The sequence below is a fragment of the Anabrus simplex genome, chromosome 5 (genome assembly GCF_040414725.1).
Source record: "Anabrus simplex isolate iqAnaSimp1 chromosome 5, ASM4041472v1, whole genome shotgun sequence".
Classification (NCBI taxonomy): domain Eukaryota; kingdom Metazoa; phylum Arthropoda; class Insecta; order Orthoptera; family Tettigoniidae; genus Anabrus; species Anabrus simplex.
Window position 1 is genome coordinate 132,023,900 of NC_090269.1, and position 21,507 is coordinate 132,045,406.

General features: G+C 38.2%; 1 protein-coding gene across 1 annotated transcript in view; it reads right to left on the bottom strand.

The window, feature by feature from the left end:
- Positions 1–21,111, bottom strand: part of LOC136874398 (zinc finger protein 585A) — a 131,142-nt gene extending 110,031 nt beyond the window's left edge. The window contains exons 1-2 of the mRNA XM_067148032.2: positions 20,843–21,111; positions 11,631–11,807 (exon numbers count right to left, since the gene is read on the bottom strand). Of these exons, the coding sequence (XP_067004133.2) occupies positions 11,631–11,750 (120 nt within the window). The 5' untranslated portion in view covers positions 11,751–11,807; positions 20,843–21,111. The remainder of the gene's footprint in view (positions 1–11,630; positions 11,808–20,842) is intronic.
- Positions 21,112–21,507: the final 396 nt, after the last annotated feature.

Below are 21,507 nucleotides of genomic sequence, written 5' to 3' on the forward strand. Positions count from 1 at the left end.
AAAACAACAAAGCTAGCGGAGAAGATTCTATTACAGCGGAACTTTTGAAGTGGTCCTTGCCAAATATAGCAAATGAGCTACAATTACTCTTTGAAGAAATCTAGAAAACTGAAAAAATTCCTGAGGAATGGAAATAGCCTTGATACATCCACTCCACAAAAAAGGTAATAAACAGGACGTTAATAACTACAGAGGAATATCTTTATTAGCAGTGGCATATAAAATATTTTCCAAGATTTTATTAAACAGAGTAGAAACAACACTAGACAATCATTTAGGTGAATATCAAGGTGGTTTCAGGAAATATTTAAACAAATATTTAATCTTAAGTCAATAATTCGCCACAGGTTACTTAATTCAAAGGACATTGTAGTCATGTTTGTAGATTTCAAAAAGGCTTTTGATTCTGTTGACAGAGAAACTATATATAAAATAATTCGAGAATTTGGCATAAAGTCCAAACTGGCAAATCTAATACGTGAAACACTTACAGACAGTCTCGAAAGTGAAATTTCTGGGAGAGATATCACAGCCTTTCAAAATAAAAACTGGTGTACGACAATGCGACGGACTATCCCCAATTCTTTTTAATTGTGTCCTAGAGAAAATAATGAGAATTTGGAACGAAAAACTTATTGAACTCAACATTTCACCGATAAGGTTAGGAAGAGGAAACAAAAGGATTGAAATAAATTGTCTTGCATTTGCAGATGACTTTGCAATACTTTCTGAAAATGTGACATCTGCTATAACCCAAGTAAATGTCTTGGAAAGAATTGCCAGCAGAACTGGCTTAAGAATTTCTGCAGAAAAAACAAAATTTTTAACAAATATTTGGGATGCACCAACATTTCTGAAAACAGATATTGGCCAAATAGAGAGGGTAAAAAAATTCAAATATCTAGGGGAAATAATCCAAGAAAATGGTTTAGAAAAATCTGCAGTAGAGGAGAGGGTACATAAAATGGAGAGAGCTTATGGTGTCACCAAAGATATCTACAATAAAAGATGCCTATCCAAAAATGCAAAAATAAGGCATTACAACACAGTAGTGAAGCCAGAATGCCTATATGCAAGCGAATGTCTGGCATTAAACTATAATTTAGATAAACTAGAAATACTAGAAAGGCGAATCATGAGGAAAATATTAGGCCCACAAAACAAAGCAGAAGGTTAGAAATTACGAAGTAATGCTGAAATATATAAAAAAATAGAAAATATATCAGATGTAATGAGGAAAAGGAGACATGTTTTTTTGGACATTTATATCGAATGCAAGATAGTAGATTAACCAGTAAGATTTTCAGATATTTGTGGGGTAAGAAATCAACGACAAGCTGGGTCAATGAAGTAAGAAAGGATTTAGAAAAAAACAATATAACAGAAGAAATAAATAGGCCTAATAGAGAAGGCTTTTGGGAAAAAGTATTGAAAGAAGGATTCCAAGGTAGGAAAGTAAAAAAGACTGGTTCAAAGTGGTCTGAAGACAGAAAGAAGAAACATAGTGAACAGATGAAAGCGTACTGGAAGAAAAGGAAAGAACAAAGAAGAAGGAATTGAAATTGGCATGTGGTCCTCTGGTGGCCTATTCGAAAGAATAATAATAATAATAATAATAATAATAATAATAATAATAATAATAATAATAATAATAATAATAAATTAGGGGAAGATGTTTTGTAATGTCTGTTATGTGAACGTTAATTTGGTAGATGGGGTTCCAATGGTCGTACAGCATACCTTGAGACCTTAGCTACTCGGGGTATCTCAAATCTAAGTTATACTCCATCTGTAGGCATAGCCATGCATTAAACTGTCAGGTGACCCCTCAAAACAAAGTGAATAGCGGTGCGTCCGTGTGTCATTGTGAGGTACACAGACTACTGGGGTCATCTGAGCACACTGTACATAAACCAGCACATCCCACGAGACATCTCAACGAGGTTCAAGTCGCAAGGGCTGTCACTTTGATCCAGGAAGGATGGACTTTTCGTCGTGTTGCTGTGGATCTCAATGTCTCTCCGTCAGTTATTCAATGCTTGTGGAATCGCTACATTGAGACAGGCCAGTTCACAAGGAGGGTTGGACAAGGTCGTGGACGCATGACAATTCCAAAGGATGACCGATATCTGACCATCTGTGCATTGCGGGGTCGTTCAGCAACAGCCAGAGAACTGCAACAAGACCTCAGGAGGGTCACTGGAGTCTGACAGGCAGTAAGGAACAGGATAAGAGAAGTGTCCTTATGACCCAGACGTCCTGTTCGAGTACCCCGTTTAACGCAGCAACATCGCACAGCTCGCCTTCTGTTTGCCCATACCCACGTCAACTGGCAACAACTGTCCATCACAGCTATATTTTAATTTGTTAATTCTTTTTAATTATTGTTAACTAGTGGTAATATTTTATTGGTGTAAAATAATTTTAATGATCAAATTGTTTATATGAAAGTTCAATGTAAAGACTTAACCTTGAGATTTTGTTCAAATGAGGCTGAAGATGCTTGATGTAACGAGCAAAACATGTCCCTGTTAGTGTTGTATTGTAATAAAATGTCCTTCACGAGACAAAAAATTTTATGTACTGAATTAGGTGGAAAATAAAACAAGAATTGTAACAATGGAAGTACATGTTACATACTATCCACTTCATATCCGTATCGACTATAAGATCCAATTAATTGAAGGAACAAGAATCCACCTGATCGATACTTTCACTTTTATTTAGCCTTAGGCTATTTCAATTCAATTATGGAAAATTCACAAGACTTATAGTGAACTATATTTTAGTCCATCAGTGTTTTTAACATTAAGATTTTTAATAATAAGTCATAGTTTAACTAACAATCGCCTTCAATGCATTCCCCCCCCCCTCTACCCCCCCCCCCCCCCCACATCCATTCACACACGCACTACTAACACTTGTTTTTAAGGTTTTAAGAAAATTGTGAGACTGTTTTTAGCTAATTTTACTTTTGCCAAATGTAAGCAGCTGATGATGAATGCAACGCATTCGAAACATGTTCTGAATTTTTAATTTAATGTCTATTGAAATAGCCTAAGGCTAAATAAAAGTGAAAGTATCGATCAGGTGGATTCTTGTTCCTTCAATTAATTGGATGGAAGTACATCTCGATCACGGCATGTTTGATTGCTATTTCCAAATAACAGGCATGGTCATGAACCTCCTAGCAAGAAAGACACTTTATAAAAAAATCGCAGCATGTTCCCATCCTCCCATATACAGTATTTCTCGCCGGACTATCATGATACAGCGTAAGTTGTAGTCGCCAAGTGACAATCTGTCCATTAAGTTGATCCAATCTTGGTGCAGCATTGCAATTAAATTAATTACATTAAATTAGTCATCATAAAAAACTACCCATTGGATTTTGTTCAAACCAGTTCCTAAACCATCTCAGGAGTAATAAGAACAAACTGTGAAAATGTACGCAAAATCAGTTCAGTAGTTCTGGAGTCCATATGAGACAAACACACACACACATAGTTTCACATTTAAATATATAGATAGAAGATCTTATGTTAAGGCTCACCAGAAACTTCTAAAATCTTTGGTCCAAATTTAAAATGTAGAGATAACCGCCAACACAGAACAACGTAAACATTACATAGATAAAACTGGTAGTACTTATGAAAAAAATTCCATGTTGTCATGCAGATCTATTTACTATAAACCTGCTCATCCTTATCCAAGAAAAAAAAATGCAAAAAGGATGGTTGCAGTGGTTGGGACACGTCTTGAGACGGCATATCCACCTTTCCTTATAACCACTCCTCGACATCAAGAGGACGAGATCATACCTTGCCCGAGCAACAACATTGAAGATATTTGGGGAATCTGTTCACTGCTCAGTAAGCATCAGTACGTAGATGAAAAGAAAATTAACAAGACAACGACTGCACTAGAAACATTAATAAAAAGCATTACAACAATGGTACCCATCGTTCAAAGAAAATCTAAACCATGGTTTAATGGGACATGCTTCACAGCTTGGAAAGAAACATTAAAACATCTGCACCTAACCTTAGCTGGTCTTTCAGATTCAAACTTACAGGAATATGCTAGGACGAGAAGGATATATAAGGATACAGTAAACAACGCCAAAAGGACCCACCAAACAGAGGAGGAAAGGAAATTAGTGGATGAAGCAAAGAAGAACCCATTCAAGGCATTAAACCCAAGGAAACTGAGATTTCTTGACACATATCGATGGACGTATGGCAGAGACATTTCACAGAAATATTGCAGGCAAGGAATATCTGCCCAATAAGGAATTCATACACAACCTATGACTTGCCTGAACCAGAAGAACTTTTCTCGGAAGAAGAAGTATGGACTGCCATATATAACTGCAAAGATAATAAAGCATGTGGCCCTGACGAGATTTTCAACGAGCCTCTGCGTTAGTGGGATTATTAACAGAACTTTTCAATAAATGTCTGAAAACAGGATGTATTCCAGAAAATTGGAGAATTTTTTTTATAAAGGTAGAGGAGATGTCAGGGGGGGGGGGGGGGACCCCAACGATTATAGAGGAATCGCCCTAAAATGTCCACTTTTTAAAATACTGACTGGACTTATAACTGCAAGACTCTCATCTTTAGTGGATGATTTTCTTCCAGAAGAACAATTTGGTTTCAGACAGGGTAGGTCCACTCTTCAGGCTATTCAGTGTCTTCAGGAAGATATAGAGACAGCCCTGTCAAGGCCCAAGGGAAAACTACATGCCATCTTCATTGATTTCACAAAAGCATTCGATACTATCAATAGAAATATAATCATAGAGAAATTGGAAACTTTGGTTGGTGATCAAAATTTTCTATGCAGGATCATTAGGAATATTCAAAACAACAACTTTAATGAAACCAATAATGGTCTTTCTCACACAAAACCTGTAAGACAGAATATTGGAGTTCTGCAGGGTGACCCTTTGAGTCCCCTTTCATTCATAATAGCCACAGCAGATGTTATTCAGTCCGTGTACTTGGAAAATCCAAATAAGCTGCAATTGTACATATCTGCATATGATATAGTGTTAACGTCGTCACAGGAAACACTTCAAACATCCTTCAATCAACTGATAGACTGGACGGAAAGAAATAAACTCCTCCTAAACGAGAGTAAGACCGTGTCAATGTCCTTTATGACGAGGTGGAAAGCAGGCAATCTTTCTATACAAGTCACGTCAGGTACCTATCTACTGTGACCAAGTTTAAATACCTAGGCGTAACATTCCAAAACCAGGGCAATGTAGTTACCCTTCACGTGAAACACAAGGTAAAAGCAGCAATACATTCAATGAATGTAAGGCAGCTCAGCAAATTATCCCTCAAAACAGCTATTAAGCTGTTCAATGTGAAGGGAATACCAGTCGTTACATATGCTCTAGAAAACCTCTGGACATATCTCACAAAGAAACAATTATTAGATATCGAAAGTGTAAAATCAACTTTTCTGAAAAAGGTTCTTTGCTTTCAAAATTCATGCCGTCCCGTCTCGTATACGTGCTAGCCAGGGAATTATACTACATAGGTGATAAGAAAGTTTTGAAGAACTACAGGGGAATTACTCTAATATCCCATGTTGCTAAGATAATGGAAAGAATACTGGAAAGTAGAATAAGGTTGAGGGTTGAGAAGCAGATACAGGAAAATCAGTTTGGTTTCAGAAGTGGAAGATCAACAATAGAGCCCATTTTCATTATGAGACAACTAATGGAAAAGCATTGGGAGTACGGGAAGGATATGGTGATGACATTCATTGATATTGAAAAGGCATATGACAGTGTCCCTAGGACGAAAGTTTGGGACAGTCTGGTGCAAAAAGGAATTGGACAGGGATTAATAAAAATGATCATGGCATTGTATAAGGAATGTTGTAGTTGCGTGCAAACACAAGTTGGCAGGACAAGTTGGTTCAAAATAACTAGTGGGCTGAGACAGGGAAGTGTTCTATCACCAATCCTGTTTACAATAGTAATGGATGACATCATGAGAACAGCAAAAGCAGCATATGGAGGAAGAGAAATGAACATGATGTTATTTGCAGATGATATTGTGATTTGGGGAGAAGACGACAGGAAGGTTCAAGAACAGTTGAATGTGGTGAATGGGAAGATTGAAGAATGTGGATTGAAAATAAGTGTAGAAAAGAGTAAAACTCTTGTTATGACGAGAGGGGAGAAAGAAGGGAAAGGTCAGATTAGACTTGCAGACAAGCCCCTGGAAGTAGTGGAAACGTTTAAATACCTGGGGAGTGAATTAATGGAGAATGCTCGACTGGATGCTGAGATTAGTAAAAGGATTCAAGCTGGAAGTTGTTTCTATCATAGTGTAAGAAATATGTTATGGGACAAAGATGTGCCAATGGAAGCAAAGGATACTATGTACAAGATGTATTACGTACCCATAACAACTTACGGAGCAGAAACTTGGACAATGACAAAGAAGGATGAGAGTCGAATACAGGCAGCCGAAATGAAATTCTTGAGGAGTATGATACAGAAGAGTAGACGAGACAAAATAAGGAATGAGAAAATCCGGGAAGAAATTGGAGTGGAAAAAATGAATGATAGAATAGAGAAGAGCCGACTAAGATGGTTTGGGCACATAAAGCGAATGAGTGACGAAAGAATGCCAAAAAAGGTGATGGAAATGCAAATCCAAGGAAGGAGAGGCCGTGGACGACCTCGATTGAGATGGAAGGATACCATTCAACGCAGCATTATAGAAAGAAACCTGGACTGGGACACAGTGTTGGAGGAGGAGTGGTGGAAAGACCGAAGAAAGTGGAGAGGAACCATATTTGCTCCTACCCGGCTACAGCTGGATAAAGGGAAATGATGATGATGATGATGATGAGAGGAACTATGGTTTAAGCTGCTACTTCCAGCCACTTCCAGGTACATTAATACCCTACAAGATTTATCAGCAAAGAGGCGGAAATCTGGGACGACTTCTTTACCACTGATGCGATGTTCTTGCAAGACTGGAAATGAGCAAATTGCGAGCTGCGGCACACTGTGACTAGGTTCGCACTGCACAGTTTCCACCGTAAGTTATGCAGAAGATCGTTTCATTACCCTGACTCAGACTGTGTATGCTCTCGATGCGGGGTGCCATGTGGTAGATACCATGCCATTTCCTGTAGACAGAGACATGAATCACTGACAAAGTTTTCTTTAACAGAATTGTAAGACTTCATATGTATTTACATGGCCATTGACTGCAATTAAACTTTCATCATATACTATTTGGCCTTGGCATCAGAGCTGTTACCTCTGGTATCATTCACACATCATTAATTGCAGTGCATTGCAACAATATAGAGGGGTAGGGACAGAAAGTGCCGAGAAGCTGAATATATTAAAAGTTGAGAAGGAAAGCAGCACTAAGAAAAGTAGATAATGCCAAGGAATTGGATATTGCTCTGTCCACTTTAAATGATATTGTGGAGAAAGCATCCAAAATCCAACAAAGTGCATTCGGCATGTCCAGCAATAAGTGTATATGAATTCAAGGCAGAAAACACAAATGCCTTGAAGACAGTTTACTGCAGTGGTTCCAGCAGCAGAGAACAGAAAATATTCCTATTAGTGGGCCTATGTTTGGTGAAAAAGCAACTGAATTAGCAACCAGGTTCGGTGTAGAAGATTTTCAAGACTCGTCGGGCTGGTTGCATAAATTTAAGATTAGGCATGGAATTAGCAAAATAAGAGAGATGACATTAACCCATTCCCGTACAAAGACGGATGTCTCCGTCCCGGCTCTCGACCGAACTCCAGTACAAAGACTGATCTCTCCGTCCGTGCATAGTGTTTATTTCCGGACCTGCTCCTAGCCGGTTTCCTTTGTGAAAGGATTTGATATTAGTAGGGTAACCTCTTGACAGATTGCAGCACTGTTTTATTTCATTGATGTATTCGAAAAGCACTCCTGTGCAGTTATTCTGTGGAAAGAATGACCTGTATCTTAGCAACCTCATCGTAAGCGAAATCATGGCTGCCTCCAAGTTGAGTGACAAAGCGATTATAAGGGAATTTTTAGAAGAGAGCGACATTGATATAGAAATAAGCAACGAAGAATTTAGTGGCAATGAAGAGTGAAAATAGTTCGTATGACAGTGACGTGAACACTGATAGGGGTGAACAAAGTGCTGTTTTGCCGTCGAGTATGTCACTGAATTTTAGGCCTACAACTGATGCCACACCAACGGCTTCTAATCATATTTTACATGATAGGGAATGGAACTGGGAGCACGTAAGTGATACTCCAGAGTATCATTCATACATCGCAACTGGTGAAATAAATAGTGTTGCTGTAAAGCATGCTTTTTCAGTGTCAGTGATAATATCATAAGTCATGAAAATAAATGGTACACCAAGGCACAAATAAGTTCAATTAAATGGTACGTGAATGGGTTAATACCATATGTGAGTAGAAAGGAAGTCTTTCAAAGAAATGACATCCCAGTATGCCCCCCAGAGACACATTTAATGCTGACGAGACAGGTATTTTTTAAATTTAATGCCTAACTGAACAGTGGCATTCAAAGGCGAGAATTGTCACATATGGAAGCACTTTGAGGAACATGTGACAATGTAGTTATGCACAAATAGTGAAGGAACAGAAAAGCTGTTTCCTTTAACTGTAGGAAAATTCAACAAAGTCATGATGTTTTAAAAACACTGACACTTCCTACAAAATACATTAATAACAAGAATTCTTGGATCACAATCAAAGTGTCTGAAGATTGGTTGAGAGAAACTGACACAAAAATGGGTGAGAAAGACTGGAAGATCATCCTGTCTGTGGACATATATACAATGTACCCACCAGACCCACGTCATATTTATGAAATGAGACAGTAGAATTTTTCCCTGCAAATTGCACAAGTGAACTGCAACCACTGGACCTTGGGATCATATGCAATTTTAAGTTGCACTGTTGCATGCTGATGGTGCAACACAAGCATCCACTGGACAGACATAGGGAAGACGGATGCAAAGAAGATCCAAGTTTTACAGGTAAGAGATTTTGTTTTTTTACACCCTAATGACCAATAATATGGTAATCACATCAGATGCTTTCATTCGATATATTATTGTCTACTTTCTTTTTTCTGACATTAGTAACTGTAGCCTAGTACCTAGAAAGTACAAATATGCAACACCTGAATTTCTTCAATAGTGTGTGCATTACATTACAGCTTCATGAAGAGTGTCGCAATTAACCTTACATGACTGTTTTTTGTGAAGTGAGATCCAGCGATTGCAAAGACTTGGGTGGTGAGGATGACGATCTCAATGGTAAAGAAGAATGGTACAGTTTGAGAGAACAAGTACTGTCTGATAAATATACTGTATATAAAATGTCATTACTACAGAACCCATAACCATCAGCGTAACTGCTGAAGGCATTCAGCAAGAGTTGGGTGTGGAAGATGATGATGATGATGATTATGATAATGATTGTCAGCCATCGCATCGAGTACTCCTGTGTGTTTTAATGAGGTCGTTCGTTCTCCAGAAACTATCAAACTTTATGTGACGCATCATAATATGTCTTAGGAAATAATCGAAGAGTTATCACGATTTACGGGCATAGTTTATGCCATAGCCGCAGACAATAACAAACAGTCTACGAGGATACGAACTGAGCCAGCTGCCGAAACCTGTCGCACTACAGCAAAAATATGTTTGTTTTAACTCCAAATGTAACTTTGTATAAAGAAAACTGAAATAAATATGTAATCTTTTCATGCTTAGTCATAACAAACTAGAGATGCCACTGAATATTAGTACTTTATTGTACTTAATCATACATACATGACGTCAGTAAACTCCTGTGCCTGCATTTAGAAATTTAGATATATTACATACCCATAGAATCAGTAGGAAGTAAAAATTGTAAACTTATGTAAAATCTAATCATCATCTGTGTAGTTTAATACAGAATTTTGTAAGATGAATATTTCAAGATCACATATTGAAATGTAAATAAAGCACTTAAACAGCTAGAGTTTGTTTATCCCAAATGGAAAGGAACAAAATTACATTAAAGTCTTTGTTTTCTTCATTATTTTGTGAGGTCAAAATAAGAATATACATGGCATATTAGAAATCACATAAATACAAAACTGAAAAGGTTCACAAGAAGTTCTTATGATCTGTCTACTTCAACAAGCATTATCAATCAGTATAGAATTTCAGAACAGGTCATTAAAAGTTCACAAAAAATATACTAGCAAATGTTCTAGCACAAAATTATAAATAACATTACACATAATAGTGATTTGCACATTTCAGCATAAGCAAATCAAATTTGTATGGTTGAATATATGTTTACGATCCCTTGTTTAATACATCAAAAGCAAAGTCATCTCCATACAGTCCATGGTGGCCCTTGGAGGGATGGAAGGTAAAGGCTTCCACTATACGTAACCTCGGCACTTGATGGGGTGGAGTGGTTAGTTCTACGCCCGGCCGCCTCTGCCCCCAGGAATTAACCTGGTACTCATTTTTGGTGTAGGCTGTGTGAACCTCAGGGCCATGTGTAGCTCCGGAGGTGGAAATCTCGTTTCTTAAATTTTACAACTTCCTGACGGGGATTCAAACTCACGTCCTTCCGGGCGAACCGAGCACACACCTTTACCGCCTCGGCCAGGCAGCCCCTTGTTTAATACATTAACTCACAAAAATTCCTCATTAATAAGAATGTGCACTATTTTTAATCAGGTATCTGAGAACCACAACATTAATTACTCAATGTCTCTACCAGACATCAAACTTTGCATACTAATAATCACAGCAAAATAATGAAATGAAAATTCACAGCCTGTTTCCAGTCATTCAACCTAGTCGGAATGGAATGAATGAAGCCTAATCTAGTGGCGAGGATACGAATTGAGCCAGCTGTCGAAGCCTGTCACACTACAACAAAACTATGTTTTTTTTTTAACTCTTCCCAAAAAGTAATTTTGTATAAAGAAAATTGAAATAAATATGTAATCTTTTCATGCTTAGTCATAACAAACTAGAGATGCCACTGAACATACATGATGTCAGTAAACTCCTGTGCCTGCATTTAGATATTTAGATATACTTCATACCCATAGAATCAGTAGGAAGTAAAAATTGTAAATTTATGTAGAATCTAATCATCTGTGTATGAAATTTTTAAAATGTGTGTGTGTTTTTCAAGTTTCTTTATGTCGCACCGGCACAGATAGGTCTTATAGCAACAATGGGATAAGGAAGGGCTAGGAGTGGAAAGGAAGCAGCTGTGACCTTAATTAAGGTACTTCTACCTGGTGTGAAAATGAGAAACCACGGAAAACAATCATCAGGGTTGCCAACAATGGGGTTCGAATCCAATATCTCCTGAATACAAGCTCACAGCTTGCACGCCCCTAACCGCACGGCAAACTTGCTTGGTTTTTAAATTTGTAATGTTAATATTTGCTAAAAGGTTTTCTAATTTTGTTATTGTAATAATATATTTTGTAATGTCTAATATAATTGAAGTACTACTCTGTTACAAGTATACATCATATATTAAAATAAATTATTGTTGTAAGTTTATAAAAACAGTTTCATTAGATCTACTCACAATTGGGTCCTCTTGTAGCACTATCATATCTGGAGATGACTTCGACCGAGTCACAAGCAAGGTAAATACTTTTCCCTCTCCGTAATTAAGTACTAACTGGACTAGCTCCTTTTCTTCCATGATGGTCGCAGTTTTTTGTAACAATGATAGTAATAATAACAATAGTTGTTATCTAACCTGAAAAGAAAGAAATTATACTGTACTGTCTTAAAAACAACCGATGTAAGCATATCATCTCTCTACCAATAGTTTCTAAGTAAAAAAGGCACATATTATAGAGGGCGATCAGGTATGCTTTACTCTAGCACACAGTGCTTTGGCTATGAGTGAGCGTGCGCTCATTTGCCGCATGCAGGTCAAGGTCAGTAGCAGGAAGATAAAATCGTACAACACAAACAATTTTAAGAAGTTCATTAATAGTTAACATTTGGTAAACTGACATCACCTGTTACTATCAAATAATTCTGCATCATCATTAATGTCACCATTTTCAGGTCTGTACATCCCAAAGACATCAATTTGCCAATTATCTTTAGAGATAAGCCTTACACCTAGAATTCCATGTTTCTCCTTCTTCACATTTTCATAATTTATAAATTCTTCTTTCCCTAGTATGAATACTCCCACTCCTTTCAAATCTATTCTGTCTCGATAAACACTCCAGTTACGAGAATAAATTTCTGCATCCATAACATCACTTCTTAGCCATGATTCAACTCCTATTACAATGTCAAGTAAATACATATCTATTAAATTACTTAATTCTATTCCTTTCCTCACCAATTCTTCCACAGTTTAACAGTAACTACTTTATGTTATCCTTAGTTTACTTCCAGTTCCCTGTACTCTTTATCCCCACTCCCTAGCACATCTTATTTCCCTTGAAGTACCTCAATATAACCCTTCTGACCAAAAATCAATCAATCAATCAATCAATCAATCAATCAATCAATCAATCAATCAATCAATCAATCAATCATCTGAATTTAGGGCTGTTGCTCAGGTGGCAGATTCCTCTTCAAATGTTTACCTATTGTGATAAATTATTCCAATCAATAATTCCTCCTCCTATAAATGAACTACTATTACTACTATTCTCAGTCACATAACTCATGTCCACGTATTGTGATAGAGTCCACTACCAGTCACCATTGTCTATGGTCTTCTGCTTTCCGGACTGTCACTCAAAAAGGTGTGTGGGTCTTTGATCTTGCCGATCTATCTTCTGAGAGCTCTTCCACAAGGCTTGATTCCATTTACTTTTCCTTGCACAACTAGTTTTCCAAGGCTATTCTCTCTCTAAATATGCCCAAAGAACTGCAGGGTTCTCTGCCCAATAAGAGTGAAAAAGTTGATTCAGGATACCAAGCTCTTCAATTATGGAGGAGTTAGATCTTTTCTCCATCCAAGATATTCATATAGCATCCTCTGCCAGCACTACATTTCAAATGTGTCGATGTGCCTTTTGTCCTTGACCTTCACTGTCCATGATTAACAGCCATTGAAGATGATTTTAAATACTAAGACACAAAACCAGACATTCTGTTGTGTTTTCACCACCTGCTCGGTCACGTCATATCATTGCAGGTTATAAATTTCATTTTCTTTGTCCGTATTGAATATCTACTTGTGATACAAATTCTTATAATTTTGTTAATTACCACCTATTCAATACAATAAATTACAATACAATACAATAAATTACAATAAATACAATACAATAAATTACAATAAATACAATACAATAAATTACAATAAATTGTATTGAATAGGTGGTAATTAACAAAATTATAAGAATTTGTATCACACGTCATATAATTCGGAGCTTATCCATATTTGACCCAATTTGACCTCCTGATTTCATTTTTTTTTTTAATTGCTAGGGGCTTTATGTCACACCAACACAGATACGATGGGATAGGAAAGGCCTAGGAGTTGGAAGGAAGCAGCCGTGGCCTTAATTAAGGTACAGCCCGAGCATTTGCCTGGTGTGAACATGGGAAACCACGGAAAACCATCTTAATGGCTGCCGACAGTGGGATTCGAACCCACTATCTCCCGGATGCAAGCTCACAGCCGCGCGTCTCTACGCGCACGGTCAACTCGCCCGGTCAACTTTATCTTCATCATATAATTTTCCCTACCTTTGTCTACTACTGCCATTTCCCTACTGACAGCACGGAACATCCTACTTGCTGCAGGAAATAAATTTCATGTACTACGTACCCATCACTTAGTCAAGAAGCTTGTCTCCTTACTTCCAAGTACTTCTCAGCTCAGAGTTAGCAAGATTTCAGAGATGCCAGGATGGGAAAGCACAAGGATTGGGAGGTAGTAGCCATGGCCTTACTTAAGGTCAGCCTCAGCATTTGCCTGGTGTGAAAATGGGAAACCATGGAAAACCATTTTCAGGGCTGTCAACGGTGGGATTCAAGCCCACCATCTCCCAAATGCAAGCTCACAGCTATGTGACCCTTATGACATGGCCAACTCACTCGGTCTTACCAGAAACTTAATACACCCTCTCTTTTACATCCTTACTACAACCCCCTACCCTCATAACCATATGAAAACATCTGTAATCTTTATTTACAATTTTGTTGATGTGATTACCCCAATGAAGATATCTCCTTTTATTAACATCTAGGTGCCCATGATCCCCATAAGGTGGTGTTTGTTAAAAGAGCAAATACAACTAGGCAACCATTCTCTCTCGACGCTAATAAGACGAAAAAAAGGAAGAGGTACAATACTTCGAAGAATGAAGGTATCAGTAAAAGAAAAGGGCAACAAAGGACGTGAAAATGAAAGACTCTTAGGCCTTGCAAACCTAACACAAATGGCGTAGGAAAGGAACAAGATTTAACCCACTTTCAAACTCTGCGGTTTCAATATTTTGATGATGATAATGCTTGTTGTTTACAGGGGCCTAACATCTAGGTCATCACCCCTAATTGTATGAAATGAAATGATAAAATTTTAAAATGTATCCACAGACTAGAATTTAAAACAAATGATTATGAAAAACGAATATGAATGTAAAATAATCAGTGGATCTAATTTACAACGTCTTATTTTATTATGAGGTGATAAAGAAAACAGAAGGTAGAATAACGCATTGCCTTGATGTGCAATCAATTATATCATTCAAGTTAAACGTTAAAAACCACAATAAAATACACAAAACAAACTAAAACATTTATATTGTTATCCGCTTTACATCCCACTAATTACTTTGCAGTTTTCGGAGCAAACTAAAACAGAATTAACAGAATAAAACATAGTTAACAATTAAATTAAACGCAAATTAAAGAATTCACTTTTATACATGACAAAACAGGCCATTATCCCTCATAAAATGGATGACGAGGTCTGCTAACTGCACATTAATAAGAAATTAAAATGAAGGACCACCTATTCAATACCATTTAATATAATACTAATTATAGTATTATAGACAGAGATTTTTCACCTCTTTTGCAAAATAATTTGTTATATGTACATAATATTTTTAAAGTGTTAATTTCATTGTATTTGCACAATATATTGTCAATTTTAGTCCATGACTGAAGATGACCCATAATGGGTTCAAAACTGGTCCCAATGTATAAGTGATTTGACATATTAAACTGTAGTGAATCGGTGGACCTTCATTTTAATTTCTTATTAATGTGAATGTTTGTCAATATGGATCATGATGAAGTTTATATCATACATGTCTGCTGACTGTTCGTCATCTCGCAGGATAAGGGAGATGGTACTCGGAAGTTTTAGACTATGGCACAAATCGGCAAGATCCACGCACTCCATAAGGATGTGTACCACGGTAAGATGACTACTACAAAATACACACTGGAAGGGCTTCTCCCTTCAGTAAGTAGAAGTGCGCTGCTATACTGTGGCCGATCCAAAGATGACATAATACCACTACTTCCCTCCAAGAAGGCTGAAGGGAAGTCTTCCATACCTTCGTAGTTCCTTTTATCGCTTTCAGCTTGTTTGGACGAGGATTGTAGGATATAAACTTCATGGTTTTGATCCATATTGAATTATGATCACAATAATAATTATTATTAAATTAATGCTGTAATGGTCCACCTTTTCAATACTATAATATGCAATATATTTGAATTACATTACTAAACTAGGGACTAGTTTTGGCCTTAGCTGGCCATCTCCAGCCTTAATGTAATACATCTAATAACTAAACAAATGTCAAATGTGTGTTTGTACATTTGTTTTTTATGTCAGTTGTGTGTTTGTACATTTGTTCAGTTATTAGATGTATTACATTAAGGCTGAAGATGGCCAGCCAAGGCCGAAACTAGTCCCTAGTTTAGTAATGTCATTCAAATACATTACATATTATAGTATTGAAAAGGTGGATCATTACAACATTAATTTAATAATTATTATTGTGGAAGAGGATTGGCCTGCCACTCCATCTCCCAATGGGACATAACCAAATGTCTCAGCTGAGAACAAATATCACTGGCTGTAACTTTGTAAGGCAACGGGGGCAATACGACCATCCCCTTGGCAGCCCTATCTGCTAACTCTGTTTCCACTACACCCATGTGGCTTGGGAGCTATAAGAACATGATCCTGGTGCTAGCATTCCAACATCCAGCCAGCAGTTTCTGGTTATGCCGCAACAGAGGGTGCCGCGGGAAACATGCATCAATAGATTGTAACAAACTCAAGGAATCAGTACACAGCACAACGTGCTGGCATTTATTGGACAGTGCACACTGCAGAGCTTCAAGGATAGCATAGAGCTCTGCTGTGTACACACTACAGCCTTCTGGTAGAAGAAAAGAAACCTGATATTATCGACAACGAACGCACAGCCTACTTTCGCATCTGCCCTTGAACCATCCATGTAAACAATTATCGAATCTGGACACCGGTCAAGAATGGACATGAAGAGCTTCCAATAAATGGAGGGGTCCCTGTTCTCTTTTGGATCAGTGTGCAGATGCAGGATTATTTCAAGTTATCGTAGTATCCACAGAGGTACCTTACTTGGTCGTCTGGCAAGACAAGAACCGAAGGTACATCAAACAATCTGTGACAGCTACCCAAGCATATACCGACTGGCTACATTGCTCATGGATAAGCAGCTTACAGCCAACAGTTTCCACTTTGGAATATCGAGGGATACCAGTAGTTTGGGTGTAGTGGCATCTGTCACAAATTTGCAGCGTAGGTCAATAATATTTTTTTTTTTAATGTTATTGGCTTTACGTCCCACTAACTACTTTTACGGTTTTTGGAGACGCCGAGGTGCCGGAATTTAGTCCTGCAGGAGTTCTTTCACGTGCCAGTAAATCTACTGACACGAGGCTAACGTATTTGAGCACCTTCAAATACCACCGGACTGAGCCAGGATCGAACCTGCCAAGTTGGGGACAGAAGGCCAGCGCCTCAACCATCTGAGCCACTCAGCCCGGAGGTCAATAATATTTGTTGGCACCTCAGGTGTAAAGGCAGCACACTAGATTCAGCAAGCAGGCTAGCAATGGGGCTTGTACGGAATGCTCCCTTTGCCAACCTAACTCCGATGTGGTGGATGCTATTGAATTTAGCACGGAAGCTTTGCCTTGTTGTTCCACATTTTGCACTGCCGTAAAAAAATATAAAATATAATATAAAAATAAAATATGTGCCCTATAAAATTGTAGGAGCACCGTGCAGTCTGGCCCCCCAAAGTAGGGCCGCTAAGAAACTTCAATATATTCAGCTTCTTAACACATTTGCTTTTAAATGACACACGTGTGGCTCCCACAATAATTAACTATTGAAAAGGAGCCTAAGAAATAGGTGTCAACTACAGGAAGAGCGACATCCCCTAAATAAAGCACAGGATAGGGGTTAAGGGTGCACTTCCAGCAGAAGTGAACAACTGAGGCCTTTGCAGGTGAAAACCGAAAGCCATATTCTGATGCTTGTTGTTTAAAGGGGCCTAACATCTAGGTAATTGGCCCCTAATGTCACGAAATGAGACAAAATGAAATGACAAATTAAAAGCCCAAAAACATCCACTGACCACAATTCAAAACGTGAGGATGAAGAATGAATGGATGGATATGAATTTAAAACGATTAGTGGAACCGACCCACAGTGCCTCACATGCAGAGAAGCTGGCGAAGAACAATAGTATTACTGACCAAGGAACTGCTTCTATAGCACAATACTGAATTGATGATACTTGTAGCCGAAAGGGGTCCAAGTCAGCGGCCCCTCACAATGGTACTTATCGCTAGGAAAGTAGAACCATGGTATTTGTCATGTTGCGGTACTAATCAAGAGTAGTGTAGACTCGCGGTATTCCATACATTATGGTACTACTCACAGGTAATGAAATTCGCACATGTATTACAGACCTATGTTGTTTCACACATTGCGGCGCCATTTACAGGCAACGCAAACCTATGGTGTTCATCACATAAGGGTACTAACCAAAGGGACTTGTACTATCCCATGGTGTTCCTCATATAGTGGGTACTAATCATAGGCAAGCCAGAACCTGGGTTCCCTCATCCCATGGTATCGCTTATATAGTGCTACTAATCACAGGTACTGTAAAAGCCGTCGCGCTCTCGTTTGCTACTAATCACAAACCTATTTGGTACCCAACATGGTGGTACTACGCGCAAGTAAAAGCGACCCATGGTGTTCCCCGCGTGGTGGTACTAATCACAAGTAGTTTCATGGTTCTAATTTGATCATCCCTTTTAGTCACCTCTTACGACAGGCAGGGGATACCGTGGGTGAATTCTTCATCTGCATCCCCCACCCACAGCCATGTTCAATGGTCCACTGTTCCATTCTCCTAATAGCTTGCTAATAATAATAATAATAATAATAATAATAATAATAATAATAATAATAATAATAATAATAATAATCGTATGGCCTCAGCTACAGTGTGCAGACATTTAAATTTGATGCCATCTGGCTGTCTGCTCATCAATTTCGACGTTCTGTTTTACTCTAGGCCCACTAGATGGCAGCCCAAGTAAACCGAAACTCTCTTGGGCGTCTATGGCTGAGATTTAATAAATTTTGTCAGGTAAACACCAAATGTGTCACCAGAGATCTTTTACATGCCGACATTGTACGACATGGAGTATTGAATGGACTTTTTTCCGTCCTTAAAAAATCTGACTACCTCTGCTGGGTTTGAACCCGCTATCTTGGGATGCGGAGCCCGACACTCTACCACTGATCCACAGAGGCAGCTAACAGCTTGCCGTAATTGTCGCTCTGCGACTGCCATATTTTGCAAGCTATAATGCAGAGCAAAATCATTAACATATAGCGACGGTATTACTGCTGAACCAGCAGCAGCGAAGGATCTTTAAGTTAATGAAGGATATCCTGATGTTTTAAAAAGCAAGTCATATCCGTCCATAAGGGTGTTAACGGAGGATATCCTTCAAGATTGCTGTGGTGACAGCTGTGTTAGGTAAGACCACAATTAGAGTATGATTCAAGAGCATGGGACCCACATGAGGATTACTTGATATGAGACCTAGAAAAGATCCAAAGGAAAGCAGAATGATTTTTTCTTGGTGATTTCTGACAAAAGAGTATTGTTACGAAAATGTTGCAAACTTTGGGCTACGAAGACTAACGCGTACAACGATGAGCTGCTTGACTAACCGGTATGTTCTGAGTTGTCAGTGGAAAGATGGCATGGAATGACTTAGATGAATAAGCATGAGCAGAACCTTTAAAAGTAGGAAAGATCACAGTATGAAGATAAGGTTGGAATTTAAGAGGACAAACTGGAGCAAATATTCATATATAGTATAAAAAGGAATAAGGGACTAATTTGATAAATTTCCAAGTTGAAAGCATGTAAGAAAAGGCGAGGTAAAAAACTGATGCAAAATTTGCCACCTGAGCAACAGCCTTAAATGTATATCACTAATTGATTGAGCCAGAACCGTACCAGGATCGTACGATGGTGGGAGGGTTATAGTTACAAAATGGTGATAGAACATAATGAAGGTGCTTGTACATGTGTGGTACGCACATGCATGACTTGTCTTCATACGGACACTAATACAAGTGAATTATGTTGATATTCAGATTGCAGTACCAGTACACTACAAAATCTTACATTAAAATACAGAACAGGAACAATACGATCAAGGTCAACAGTTTTACAGCAAATGGTATGTCAGTTTACAATTTAAAATCCAACTTTCGAGGCTTCTTAGAAAATAGATTCAATAGATCTGTTGATTCTAGTCTCTGAATGTTTATTCAGTTTACTGTTTATCGTCAGTTTCTCTTTATCTTCTGTCTGTAAAAGTTCCATGAGGGGGAGGTCCCGCCCCCCCATTTGGCTATGCCTCTGGATTGAGATCTAAATGCAGATCTGTGGTGGGTGACCGACTGATAGGCCTACTTCTGTCATCATGGCAACCTGCAATTGCAGAACGATTTTCACATAAAATAAAAATACTAGGCCTACCTGAACTATGCAGATTGCACTGCAAAGAGGCAAAATTCCAAATACCCATCCTTACATCAGAATGTAAATAGATACGAAGTAGCATGAATGTCGGTAAAACTATTCAAGTATTTTCGCATGTCCATACATTAGGAATATATATATATATTTACAATTTGTTTTACGTCGCACCGATACGGATAGGTCTTATGGCTACGATGGGGTAGGAAAAGCCTAGGAGTGGGAAGGAAGCGGCCGTGGCCTCCATTTAAGGTACAGCCCCTGCAATTGCCTGGAGTGAAAATGGGAAACCACGGAAAACCATCTTTAGGGTTGCGACAGTGGGGTTCGAAACCGGTATATCCCGGATGCAAGCTCACAGCGAATAATTTATCAGAAAATTGTGTAATAGAACCATTAAGTTTAAGCTGCCCAAATGAGTTTACAATTCGAACTTGGGTGCTAATACACTGCACTTCTTCCTACATGACAAACTGAAGAAAAAAAAACTTGGTTGCTTTGCGAGATTACGTCAAACCACAACAAACAGGAATTTGGGAATGGATGATAAAAAAAAACATAATAACCAAACAAATATTCTATACAGGTATCATATATCTGCACATATTTTATAACCAAGAAAAATGTTAAAATTACCTCACAACACAAAAGAAATGCTTTCTCTCGACAGACTCTTAAGAAAGCTTGACAGCTGAGATAAAATATATAATCAAAAATAACATACACATCCACTAACAGCAAAATCCATTCCAAGTGAAACCGCCTTTGACAGTCCTAAAATATTCCCAATGCTCTCGTTTTCAGAAATCTTTTATCACTTCTCAAGTCACACTGAGAATGAAATGAGGAATCTTGCAGAAGGTTACATATGCCACGGGAACCAAGGAGTACGACATAATCGGGAAAATTATCAGACCCATCATTAGTCTCCGTTTAAGGTAACGTTACACAATAAAATCTAGCAAATGATTGCCTAACAATAACATGGGTCCAGTCATCTTCAGAAATGCTAGAGTTAATCAATGAGCTAGAAAGAAGGATAAAGAGTGGCTACGAGTGTCTAACCACCTTGGTCTAGCGCAAAGCAAGGTCTATATACACAGCCTACACAGGTCAGGACACACATGTTACTTATGGAGCCGCCATATTGGGACTAAGTCTGGGCCAATTGCTCCTCCAAATAATCCAGAGGAGGATTGAAATATCGCTAGATGTCGAGGCATTTCACTTACCGAAGGTTCTCATTGGAAACTGTCGGTGGGAATAAGTTGTAGCTGGTAGTATTGGAGGAAAAAAGATATTCTCTGAGAAACTGTGGGCACATTATTTCTATGGAATACTTGCTATGGAGCAATTACAACACCAGCTACAGCAATTACAAGAGCGAAA